Below are 11,933 nucleotides of genomic sequence, written 5' to 3' on the forward strand. Positions count from 1 at the left end.
GTTCAAATGTACATATATTACATGCAGTCATATCGTTTGAGACATAAAAATTCTCGATACTCTCTTCGTTCGTGTCATTGTCCTTAAAAGACTGAAATCTGACTTCGATGCACATCAATTAGATCATCATCTAGAGTAAGCAATACCATAAATGAAAAAAACATTGCTAAAGCAGACAAAAAATGCCAAATGTCATGACTATCAAAAAAGTTTAGGAGTATGCAGGGTTTATTATAATTGCGCGATTGTGCTGGGGTTAGCTCCCACGAGATAGAATTGTGTATAAAAAAATATAAAGCGGCGCCCCAAAACGCGATTGATAACACAATATAAATCGCTGGTTGAAGTAGAATTCGTTCTTTGTGACAAACCTGAAATATCACAAAGTAAATTAATTCATAATATGTAGACAAACTACATAAGTATAATTATTCGTATATATGTACATACCTTCATAACAATATAAAAAAAAGTATATAAAATTAAATTAGACATTAATACAGCCAACAGAAACGTTGCGAAATTTTTCTCGCTGTGCATATTCCCAAGTACTGCGAGAGCAACGTTCCACAAATTTCCTACAATAAGTATAATAAAACGTCCCATATATAAAGGTCGAAAGAAATATCTAATTCCAGAACGGGCATCATGTTTACTAATCTAGAAAATTATAAAATCAATGATAAACTGTGCCTAGTAGAAGTAACTGAATCAAGGTAAAATGAAAAATATTAGATTCAAATACCAAATGCCTAAAATTACCTGTATTACTCTTATCAATAACGTTCTAACTTTCCATCGCCCCATGTAGTAAATTTGAATAGTCATATAAAGGCAAGTGAGCAAATGTACGATAGTAAACAGAACCCAAAAGTATATTGAACCATATAAGACTCCTAACAATCCTATGAAGATGATGAATGCTAACATTGCAAATGTAACTGATGCTCGGGCATTTATATCAGGATGACGATTGTGATAAATCTTGATCATACATAGCACTGTTATGATGTACATAAAACTCGTATCTAAATAGATAATATAATATTTGTCATTAATACTATAAAAAAATTTATAAAATTTAATTTTTGTCTTACCGAATTGAAAGTTACTTCGATTTGGACACACGTGATAACTTCCTGAGAGTATTCCTTCCATAATGAGCGCAGTGCCCATTGCATAAAATAATCCATAATGTTGTGGTATGCCATAACATTTATTTTTTTCTCTTTCAAATTCATCATGTTCTCGAGAAGATGTTAAAAATATAAATAGAAAACCCAACATGATGTATCCGATATTTGAAAATACATGATTGAGATCTGACAGTGATAAAAATGGATGAGCACATAAAAAATTGTAATAACACATATCTTGATTGCCAGTAACATGTAGTACATGTTGGTACGTAATTAACAGCTGTACCGCAGGTAAAGTATAAAAAATAGCAACTGTTATCAAATAATATAAATATAATCGAGATTTATGTCTAAGAATCTTTGGATCTTTACGAGCCAAATCGCAAACGGAAAGCACAAGTTTTGTTCGTATTATTTCTTTATCACAAAAAGCATCTTCCATTAAGTCGATATCATCTTCATCCAGTGAAGAATCATCTTCTATGGATATTGATCGGTGTGGAATAGACTGTAACATAATTAATATAAGTGATAAGAAAAATTTCTTTTATTTCTTAATTAGTATATCGCAATACCTCTTCTACCGTTGATGGGCTTGGTATAGGTTCACGAATTTGCTCTGATTCTTGATGTAATATCTCTTGTTTAATTTTTCTTTCCCTTCTAATTTTTGATATCACAATGCTTACAACATAGGCTATACAGAAACTAAAAATAATAAATACTACTACTCCTGAAGCAATAACATAATCTCGTTTGGTAATACTAGCATTTATTGCTAAATTAATGCGTTTATTCCGTACAGGAATCATACTAGGAGCTCCATAACAATCGGTATCATCACCTTTTACTACAAGTACCACAAAAAAGCCCAATGGATATTCTTGTTTCTAAAAGATATTAGATTAGACATCTTATTTCGTTATCTATCATAAAAGGTATATTTAAAAAATATATTATAGTCAAAAATATATTTACTGGCACAGTTATACCGCCTTGTCGATTTACAGTTTGCCAATAACCAGAAAATTGAATATTCCTCTCTAAATCAAACACAGGACACTAAAAAAGAAGATATGAACTAATAATAATACGATTTTACAAATTATAAAAACTTATACTTACTGTTGTATTTTGTATTGAAACTGTCATACAAATATCACTATCGGAACTAACACGAATGATCACAGAAGAACTTTCCGCTTGCCTTGGGAAAGTATAACCATAATAAATAGGTTGGGATGGTGAAATTTCTACTACTCTTTCTTCTCCAGGACTGGCATAGAATGGAAACATGAAACAATTACTAATTTTTCTTTTTTATTACAATAACGATCCAAACATAATTACATACCTTATATAAAAATCATACTGTTTTGTCATGTTAAGTTTAAATGAAATATTTTGATAATTAGCAGTGGACAAACTAACAGTAATAAATTCTTCTTCCTCTTCTAGTCTACTTTGATTATAATTAGTTGAACACAAAGTTTGACTTGTTTTATTATATGCTAAATCATCAAAATATGCGCTTTGAACTACAAGGGGGATTTGCCATGATAGGATTTCTCTTTTTTGACGAACAACCACTATAAGAGGTAGATCGGTAGTAGCATTACTTTCAACTACTATTCTTGCAGTTACCTACAAGTAAATAATATATGAAAACTATGGTAAAATATCATGACATTAACTTACATATATAAAATTATTCATACTTACATTATTAACAGGATATAAAAACACATATTCAACAGTAGTGTTTATGACATATTGATATTCTTTCTTATATTCTGCCACAATAACAATAGGAGAAAATGATAGAGTTTGAAAAGGAATAACTTGATGAAGATCAAATGATAATAACAGAGCAAATACGGTTAAAATCCTCTTCATACTCAACATGTTGAATATTTATATATTTGTATGTAATTATATCAACCACTATTTTCGTAAGCTACATACGTAAGTTTATTCGACTCTAACTATCTTGAAACTATAAAACTAACAACACAAAAGTATGTTTTTTTTTATGTCAACATGAATTGTGAATCATAATTCCGTTGACAAATAATTTTTTAAAGATAACTTGCCATGCAGATACTTCTGCATAGCTATCTGTCGCATATTTACATTCACAATATTGATGCTATAATACATACATAATATGTCACTCTTCGTTTTAATTCACATCACACAAGTATGATAACCATAGTTACGATTCTTGAACACTATATCGAATGTTATGTATCAAATAAATCAATGAATCTGTATTTAAAAAAATTAATATTTCGCTGTGATTTGAATTACTTTAATACTAATTATTTTCATTGGATACTATATTTCATCAATTTTCCAATAATTTTTCACATTTGGTTTGAATAAATTATAAGCTTAAAGGTTGTATTGCATTGCTGCTGCTGCATAAACTTTCAATACAGTTTAGTATGCAGTACTGGTCCGTATTATAAATTAAAAGTCTAATGATTCAACGTAAAAATGATTTAATTATTTGTATACAATTATAAATAATACAAGTATACTTCACAAGAACTCAAATAAATAATTACAACATAAATTTTATATTTTGCCACTGTGAACTAAAGAATAGTAAAAGTATATAAATTCGAATTTTTAACAAAACATACAGCATTTTAATTACTTTACGTCTTTCATAAAAATAATAAATTTATATTCATGTGTCGTATTTATTTTAATTCCATGTTTATTGTAACAAATTATAAATGTTTTTCAATGAAAAAATCTTATTATATATTTTTAAGTATCATAAAATAAAATGCATACAGTTTTAATAAAATATTGTATAAAATATTATATTATTCTTTCTCAGAATGAGTGCTGAACAACGAACAACCTCATTCATTATACTGATTCGGCTTTAGTCATTGTTATTAAAGATGGCGGTATCCGTGGCACCAAAAGATGTTAATACATATTTAAGTCAAAATCAAAATGTTGCAGACAAAGAATTGGCTACAGAATGGGCGCAACTCGAAGAATTATACAATAAAAGGTATATTTTGTAAAATATTCTACATTACATGCATGTTTCAATAGAAAAATGTTTACCTAAATTTCATCGTCCGGTGACTTGCAGGCTTTGGCATCAATTGACACTTAAATTAGAAGCATTTGTTAAAAATCCAGCGCTTCAGAAGGGAGATAAATTAGTACAGTTATACATAAACTTTTTATCTACTTTTGAAAACAAGTAAGTATATTATATACGTATTTTTTTCGAAATATTAATTCATAACCTTACTTATTCCACTTACATAGTAATTCAGATTATCATTGTATTGTAATACTATTCCCCTATTTTTATTTAGGATAAATCCTTTATCATTGGTAGAGATATTAGCATATGTAATACAACAGTTTCAAGATAAACAAGAAGCAATTAAATTCTTGGAAAAAACAGAATCTAAAGTTAAAAGCAATAATGAGGCAGTTGCTTTGTGTAAAGTTCTCACAGGACAGATCTTGCTTGAAAAGTTAAATAATCAAGAACAAGCAAAACAAATTATAGAGGAAGTAGAGGCTATATTGGATAATGCTGATGGTGTTACAACAGTTCATGGTAGATTTTATTTATTAGCAAGTCGCCTTTATCGTCTTCAAGGGAAACATGCTGAATATTATCGTACTGCTTTAAGGTACTATTATACTTATAATTTGGAGCAATGGTCATTTTCAGTATGACAAGAGTAATCCATACATGTTATTTGAACTTATTCCAGATACTTGGGTTGTATTGATTTAAATAATCTAAGTAGACAAGAACAGGAGCAGCATGCATTTTTCCTTGGATTGGCTGCACTTTTAGGTGAAGGAGTCTATAATCTTGGAGAATTGTTAGCTCATCCAGTTTTACTATCCTTGAAAGGTACTCCAAACTCTTGGTTAGTTGATTTATTACAAGCTTTCAATGCTGGTGACATTGTTGCACTTGAAAAATTAAAGCCACAATGGAGCAAAGTTGCTGATCTAGCTGCACAGGAGTTAAAGTTGAGACAAAAAATATCTCTTTTATGCCTCATGGAAATGACTTTCAAAAGGCAAGCTAATAATAGGTTTGTATATTGCTTATCGTAAAAGTACTAAGGAACCAGATAATGTAAAACAATCTGTATTAAATAAACTTTTTTTGTCATAGGCAATTAACATTTGCGGAAATTTCTCAAGAAACTCGTTTGCCTCTCGGTGAAGTAGAATTATTAGTAATGAAAGCTCTAGCTCAAGGTTTAGTTCGTGGTGCTATTGATCAAGTGGCAGGAACAGTAAACATGACATGGGTACAGCCTCGCGTATTAGATCGTACACAAATAGCTGGAATGGTTCAACGACTTGATGGCTGGTGTAAAGATGTTAGTTCAATGGAACGTTTATTAGAGTCTCGAGCGTCAGAGATACTTACACTTTAATATTAGGTTTAACATTTTTGTCATTGATTTGTTTGTAAGTTTTATTTTCATATCTTTGTTAACTCACTGGCTTACCATCATTTTAAAAATAAAAAATGTAATTTACTACAATTGATACAAATACATAATAATTATGTATAAGATTAATTTCATTGTGATAAGTCAGTGAGTTAATATAAAAGGACGTATAAGATACAGTTTCTCAAATATAAAATTATGATGCTGTTTACAAACGAATTAAAAAGATATATAAATTTATTTTTAACTTAACATCCTACACAGAACAATTTAATGCAATTTTTAATGTTTCTATAGAATAATTATTTGAACTTTTTGTGCTCAGAGACTTTGTACTATGACTGAAATATTAATAATAACAACATATATTAACATTTATAGCGTTTCTCTTGCTTGTTCACATATTCTTTAGATATTAATAATTTTCTACAGTAGTATACTGCTCCTACATATTCATCAACACAATCATGAAATATACATATTATGTATTTATATGAAAGCATAAAAAAAGAATAGGTATATAGAAACAGGTGTTTTAGCATTAAGATATTTCTAGAATAAAGTTTCTATAATTTTAATTGTAACCCTATTGTAAGTATTTATATTACTTTTACACATATTACTTTTACATTGTAGTTTGTGTTCCTTTCTAAAAATATAAGTTCAAAAGATCTCGCGAGAAAAATAAAATTCACAAAATATATGCTATATGTACATATGTATACCTGTGTATACTAACCTAACCTGTGTATAACTGTGTATCGTATCATTCTGTGAATACTTGTTTATTATACTCCGTGTTTCTAGGTTATCCAACTAAAATAAAAGAACTTTTTATTAAAATATATTAATTCTTAAAATCCTGTAGATGAGGATGAAATAAATTCACAATATAAGATATATTAAGCAATTAAATATTGTAATTAATAAAACTATCGATGATATTTAGGTTAGAATAACCTAAAAATACTTGATAATTTAATATAAAAATTACAACTTTTAAGGTTTTAAATAAATTTGAAAACAATGGACGACAGTCCAGTTATGAAACGACCTAAACCAAGTGATAGCGAAGAAGAATTGTTTCGTATGCAAGAAGAATTTTTAAGAAATAAGCAACAACCATCAGCCAAAGTGATTAATTTAAGAAGATCTGAAACATTTTTAAATACTAGTTCTGCTGTAGCTACTGACAGTCAAACAAATTCTAACAAAATAAGATCAAAATTTTCTGAATCAAAAAGATTAAGAAATCATGACAGGGTGTCTACTTCTCAAAGTAGTGGTGATGTTATAAATCCTGCGATTAAAGAAGAAGCTGGGAAAAATCTCAACCCTGGATTGAAGAATTTTGTTCATAATATGCAAATAGCATCTTCATCGATAATATTAGGAAATATCATTGAAAAGAAATATGATACATGCAAGTATGAATTTGATAAAAAGGAATTTCTTTGTTCCAATAATGGTTTTCCTGAAGTCTTCGTGTCTAAATACATGGTTGGTAATCACATATTTTTATTGTAATAACAGATATAATGGAAATATTTGAAAAATACATTCAAATGTTTAAATTTTGTTACTTTTTCAGAAAAATGATAAGAATGGAAGTTTATTTTTACATGACATTTCTCCTAAAAGTATTGTTAGAAATAAAATAGAAAAATCTGAAAAGATTGAACCTTTATGTAATACAGATAGTAGTGTTATTGTAGAAGGATCATGGGCAAATGAAATACATACAGAAAATTTGGAACGATTAAGCCAAATGACTCAAGAGGATATCCTTAAAGAAAAAAGTAAACTTGAGATGACTTTAAAGCCAGAATTGATACAATTTTTAAAAAATAGAAGGAATAAAAAACAAAAAGTAAATAAAGCTTCAGAAGACAATAAAACATCAAATGGCAAAGTTCAAGATCAAAATGAAAAATCTGTAAATGCAGAACAGTTAGTTGCAGAAGAAATTCCTAATAAAGATCATGAAGATTTAGTCCAGAATAATGATGTCGTACCAATGCAGATAGATGAATTAGAACAAGATATACCCAAACCTTCAAAAGAATTGTTGCAACAAGCTAAAGAGAAGGGTTGGGTGCATATGGATTCTCTCGAGCCTGAAAAATTAAAATGGATGGAAAATATACCTGAAAAGAAAGATGAACCTATTCCAGATGAACCATACAATGCTCGTTTTGACTTTAATGGTAAATATCCAAATGCTAATGTATTTAAGAGAGAATCTATTATAGATATACAAATAAACTTTTTTTAATAGGTGTATTATTAGCGTACAAAGACGACAATGTACCTATTGAAAAAGGTCTTCATCATCATGGAGAGGAACCCGAACGTCCTGGTTATTCTTTACAAGAATTATTGCAACTAAGTCGCTCATCGGCACAACAGCAACGCTGTACAGCTCTTACAACATTAGCAAATATTATAGAAAAAAGTCGCAAGGGCTGGTATGATAAAGCATTACAACCTGCACCATTGACTGCATTAAGTCAGAAAAATCTTCTATTATTATTAAGATTTTCTTTGGATGAAACCTCAGTAGCTGTGATCACAGCAACTTTACAAGCACTAAGAGCTTTCTTATATAGCGAAGCGGATGAAGTCTGTTTGGACAGACTATATGGTTTCCGAAATTATAAAGAACCTGTTTTAGCAACACCAAAAACTGATGTCGATGATATAAGCAATTTAAAAGATCATGAATTAGTGCAACTAGATGCAATTGCTGCCTTATTAAGAACTGACATACTATTAAGAATTAGGTACTTTTAATAATTCTATTTATGCAAATGCTACGAAAACTTTTATTAAATGATAATTGAAATTATTTATAGCTACATTTTGAATAAAATACGACCACCACCTGTTGCTGTAACTTGTGCATTAGAAATTCTAATTAGACTTGTAAGACATTCGCCCATTACTGTCTTAAAAATGACAAATTCTCCAAATCTATTGGAAACAATAATTGAGCATTTTATGCCTTTGTCTACAGATGCATTGGGTTCGTATATTTGTGTGATACTATATTATAATTTGCGAGATACTATAATATATATATGTGTATATATATATTTTATGTTTAAATAATGTGTATATACTAATGAATTAGTATATTTTTTATATTTATAGCAATGACAGATCATATAAATAATGTGTATGGTGTACCAGTAGTGGCTGCAGTTAGATTCTGTCGTATCTTACTTTGTTATGGAGGAAAATCTGTTGCCAAAAAATTAAATAGTCTTAAAATTATGCAACGCATTATATCATACGCCAGTTGTGATGCAGGGTAATTGTTTATTATAATTTAATACAAATAAGAAAAAATTTTGTAATGTATATAACATATATAAATCATAATTTTTTAATAGGAAGGGAAGTTATAATCTTATCATCGAAAATTTACGTTTGTGGAGAACATTGTTATTGCATGAAGAAGCCATGGATAGTTTAACTGGAGCACAATTATTTCTTGTGTCACAGTTGCAGCTTCTGTTGAGTAATCACGATATTCAAAGCGCATCTGAATTATCTTGTGAATATGCAGCAGCTTTAATTGCTGTTGCAAGTTGCTTGACGTCGCTAAAAGCAAATATATCGGTCTTACTGTCCAAATGGAGTACACAGCTACTATCCTTAAGTAATTTCACGGTATGTTAATTTGAAGTATAATATACTACAAATATATGAATAAATATTATATTATACGTATATTTAATAACCATATATGTATATAAAATAATTGTAATCATATATTAAACGTAAAATATATTATACATAAAAAACTATTTTCGCAGTGGGGAAATACGAAACTTATCGCAGAAACGTTATTAGCAGTTAGTGATAGTACTGCGATTAAAACATTGAACATATCTCGATCGCAAGTATTTTCTAAACTTAAGTAAGTAGATGCTAAACATTTTTAAAATTACATTATATTAATATTGTGTTATAATAATTTTCAACGTTTTAATTTTTGCAGTTCTACTTCAAATTTGTTAAGCGATTGTTCTTTAGCTCTTGAGCGTGAGCCTTCTGCTTTGCCTCATCTGGGAGTATTAACCTATGAAGGACAAGTGCAACATATTGTATCTCACCAATCTTGTATGCCCTTTCTTGCAACAGCTTTAAATGTATTCATTGATCATTCTTTCATAGAAGAAATTCAGGCAGTACTTAGTCTTCCACAAGTCTATAGGTATTTGAGAAGATTAGAAACAACAGATTGGTGTTTAGAGAGATCATGGTATACAAGATCTGAATTGTCTTTTTTAGTTGCTATAGTAAATGCAACCACTTTTGTTAAGGATAAATTAGATAATAAAACAATGGACATTATTTGGAAAATTGCTATTAAACTCGTGTCATCTTTACCTGCCGATTGTCCATCCGATGTAAAGAAGATGCTTAGAGTTTCACTAGCAAAGGAAAAATTAAATTTGGAGATAGTAACGAATGAATTAGAGAAATTAAATCTGAATTCAAATATTGGAGATATTAAATTGAATTTAAGTCGTGATATATCTGGTTTATACGAACGGTATATAGAATTAGACGGTAAATGGGATCAAGCGGCAATGCCTAAAGATTGGCTTTATTTACCTATTGTACATATTTATACAAAATGTAGAAATAATAATGCATGTAACGATGATGATAAAGCTGTCATCTTAGCCGTATTGAGTTTAGAATTAGTACTACCAGATTTGGTTGAAAAATTGTCACAAAGTTTGAGATTTAGTAGATTGGTACTTATATACCTGTGCGAGACGCTGTATTTAAGTAACGATGTTTCTGCTTTACTTAATAGAGCCGTGACAACTTTATTAAAAGATAATTACAAGAAGCTTAATTTTACAATAGATTTGCCAGGACTTAGTTCTTTTACCGATTTGTTTACTGCGATGTGTGAACATTTTTGTTCAACTTCCTATGGTGATTATGGTTTTTCAATGACCTTATTGGTACCAATTGCGCAAAGGCACGATGTTCATTATAGAAAATTGTTATGGTCGGAACATGTAGGTTTGCTTCGATATGTTAGATTACCATTAGAACAATTAGTTATTCCGTTAAAAGAATATCTTTATCCCCTTGAGGAAGATACATCTTTAATAGAAAGTTATATAACAGCGCTTGTTAGGGGAATTGTTAAACAAAGCTGGTGTCCTATTCCTTATACAATTGCATTACATCATTCTGCTATGTACTTAAAACAATCAAACAAATTAGCGGTACGAATGAGAACCCAATTAGAAAAAATACCCGATAAAGTTTTGGCTACTCTTTTGTTAAATTATCAACAACCTACATTTTAAAATTTGATTATAATTAATGTTATAGTAAATTATTAATTTGAAGTCAGAAAATATATGTATAATTTGTGAAATATGTATGTATGTTTAATACACATGTGAAGTATGTATGTTTGTCAATATATTCTATAATTAACAGTATTAAATAAATGATTGAAGGATTAAATAATTTATTTCAGTCGGTTTTGAAATATACAGATATCAGTGTCATTAGACAAAAAACTAATTATGCGAATAAAGAATAGGAACAATCTGTGTTTACATTTACGCAAAGTATAGAGGCACTGTTTGGTTATTTTCGCTGATTGCCAAAATTTGCAATGAATCAGTGCTATAATTAGAAAAGTATAGTAATCAGAATTTAATATTTTATTAAAAATTTATGATTTATGATGTGTACTTGTATGGCCATGCAAATATGTGTGTATAATTATACGCTAGTATACATGCATACATATATGTATGGATATACACCATTTGTAAATTAGCATTTATAATTAAAGATTTCACATTCGTTTGTTTTTGATTACGAATATTTGAGTCAATATAATATTAACATAACGATGCATCTAATATTGTGCGAAAATTTAAATAATGAAGCTTTAACATCACGTAAATCAAAATTCATATAATTGAAACAAAAGTTACATGACAGTAACAAAACTACATAAACAGTAAAGAATAACAACTGTAACAAAATTACACGTGTGTAAAAAAATATAATTTTTATAATTTTTCTCGATTTTACTCTGGAACGTATCAAGTTATTCAAATAAAAAAAAAAAAATTGTGAAGATCATGGAACACAATAGGTATAAGTATAATAATAGTGATCGTAATTATGCTGTAATATTAATTAAACGTGCCTTGAATAGCACAATAGTTATCATCATATTGCTTTAAGTAAGTTTCGTGTTTAAGCACATTGAATTGTATAACATTTTTTTACAATGAAATATAGCAGGCAAATGAAAGAAGTTAAGTTTTTTAGA

General features: G+C 28.9%; 3 protein-coding genes across 3 annotated transcripts; 2 read left to right on the plus strand and 1 right to left on the minus strand.

The window, feature by feature from the left end:
* Window positions 1–83: 83 nt before the first annotated feature.
* Window positions 84–3,044, minus strand: LOC117241818 (SID1 transmembrane family member 1-like). Its single transcript, XM_033507970.1, has 9 exons — window positions 2,862–3,044; window positions 2,494–2,783; window positions 2,265–2,415; window positions 2,118–2,201; window positions 1,715–2,029; window positions 1,098–1,647; window positions 763–1,028; window positions 451–660; window positions 84–371 (listed from the first exon to the last, which is right to left on the minus strand). Exons 1-9 carry the CDS (start codon window positions 3,042–3,044, stop codon window positions 84–86), a joined length of 2,337 nt encoding a protein of 778 aa, XP_033363861.1.
* A 968-nt stretch (window positions 3,045–4,012) lies between these two features.
* On the plus strand, window positions 4,013–5,980 carry LOC117241819 (26S proteasome non-ATPase regulatory subunit 13). Its single transcript, XM_033507971.1, has 5 exons — window positions 4,013–4,173; window positions 4,258–4,371; window positions 4,490–4,816; window positions 4,901–5,233; window positions 5,317–5,980. The coding sequence occupies exons 1-5, from the start codon at window positions 4,058–4,060 to the stop codon at window positions 5,582–5,584; spliced, it is 1,158 nt and encodes a 385-aa protein (XP_033363862.1). The 5' UTR covers window positions 4,013–4,057; the 3' UTR covers window positions 5,585–5,980.
* Window positions 5,981–6,520: 540 nt separating this feature from the next.
* On the plus strand, window positions 6,521–11,918 carry LOC117241817 (RNA polymerase II-associated protein 1). The gene is made up of 8 exons (XM_033507969.1): window positions 6,521–7,102; window positions 7,194–7,809; window positions 7,881–8,385; window positions 8,458–8,627; window positions 8,756–8,915; window positions 8,998–9,277; window positions 9,424–9,527; window positions 9,609–11,918. The coding sequence occupies exons 1-8, from the start codon at window positions 6,629–6,631 to the stop codon at window positions 10,942–10,944; spliced, it is 3,645 nt and encodes a 1,214-aa protein (XP_033363860.1). The 5' UTR covers window positions 6,521–6,628; the 3' UTR covers window positions 10,945–11,918.
* The last annotated feature ends 15 nt before the right edge of the window (window positions 11,919–11,933 follow it).

This window comes from Bombus vosnesenskii, unplaced genomic scaffold (assembly GCF_011952255.1).
Source record: "Bombus vosnesenskii isolate JDL3184/JDL3185 unplaced genomic scaffold, Bvos_JDL3184-5_v1.1 scf7180000016261, whole genome shotgun sequence".
In the NCBI taxonomy this organism is placed as follows: domain Eukaryota; kingdom Metazoa; phylum Arthropoda; class Insecta; order Hymenoptera; family Apidae; genus Bombus; species Bombus vosnesenskii.